Source organism: Etheostoma cragini, chromosome 9 (assembly GCF_013103735.1).
Source record: "Etheostoma cragini isolate CJK2018 chromosome 9, CSU_Ecrag_1.0, whole genome shotgun sequence".
Classification (NCBI taxonomy): domain Eukaryota; kingdom Metazoa; phylum Chordata; class Actinopteri; order Perciformes; family Percidae; genus Etheostoma; species Etheostoma cragini.
The window spans coordinates 405779-406845 of record NC_048415.1 but is presented as its reverse complement, the minus strand read 5'-3'; the positions used below and the strand labels follow the sequence as shown (position 1 = coordinate 406845).

Sequence of the window (1067 nt, the reverse complement as noted above, 5' to 3'; positions counted from 1 at the left end):
ATCATCACCATCATCCTTGCAGTGAAACAGTGAAATTGTTTAATTGATTTATTTATTTATTTATTTATTTATTACAGTTTCAATGAAACGCCCTGAGACAGAAAACTGACTGAGAGAGGAGCAGCTACAGAGAGAGAGAGTGTGTGTCAGTGCATATGTGTGTGTGCGTGTGTCTGTCTAAAGGTGTGTGTGCGTGTGTGTACAGGTGTGTGTGTGTGTGTGTGTGGGTCTACAGGTGTGTTTGTGTGTGTGTGTGTGTCTACAGGTGTGTGTGTGTGTCTACAGGTGTGTGTGTGTGTCTGTGTGTGTGTGTGTCTACAGGTGTGTGTGTGTGTGTGTCTACAGGTGTGTGTGTGTGTGTGTGTGTGTTTACAGGTGTGTGTGTGTGTGTTTACAGGTGTGTGTGTGTGTGTGTTTACAGGTGTGTGTGTGTGTGTGTTTACAGGTGTGTGTGTGTGTGTGTCTACAGGTGTGTGTGTGTGTGTGTGTCTACAGGTGTGTGTGTGTGTGTCTACAGGTGTGTGTGTGTGTGTCTACAGGTGTGTGTTAGCTGCTCCTGATCCTTCACACTCGATGATGAAGGACTCTTCGCTGCTCAGCTCGTCTTCACACTTCGTTATCGTGAACTTGGCCTGAAACACAGGAACATGAATACTTCATAACCAGGACCATGAATACTTCATAACAAGTACTGGATGTGTACTCTTCTCATAAGAACATGAAGTATGTGTACGTGTAGACCAAAATACACGCATGTAAGTATATACTGTAAGTATATAAGTGTATAAGTATATACAAACAGTATATAAGTATATAAGTATAGTAGTGTGTGTCAAGACCTGCGTCAGTTGATGTGTATAAATATACAAGTATATACTGTAAGTATAGTAGTGGACCTGTGTGAGCTGCGTTGCTATGGCGATGGCCGTCTGTGTGTGCAGCGTCACGGCGCCGGTCCGAATCCGAGACGTTCCCTTCGCCAGCGCCATGAAGATGACGAGCTGAGGACGAAGAGCAGGAAGTCAGACAGGAGGTCACATGACAGCACGCAGATGAGGGGGGGGGGG

At 45.3% G+C, this 1067-nt stretch overlaps 1 protein-coding gene across 1 annotated transcript in view; it reads right to left on the bottom strand.

Moving 5' to 3' along the window:
- Positions 1 to 448: 448 nt before the first annotated feature.
- rtca (RNA 3'-terminal phosphate cyclase) overlaps positions 449 to 1067 on the bottom strand; it is a 4657-nt gene continuing 4038 nt past the window's right edge. Inside the window, exons 7-8 of the mRNA XM_034882118.1 lie at positions 897 to 1022; positions 449 to 632 (exon numbers count right to left, since the gene is read on the bottom strand). Of these exons, the coding sequence (XP_034738009.1) occupies positions 534 to 632; positions 897 to 1022 (225 nt within the window). The 3' untranslated portion in view covers positions 449 to 533. The remainder of the gene's footprint in view (positions 633 to 896; positions 1023 to 1067) is intronic.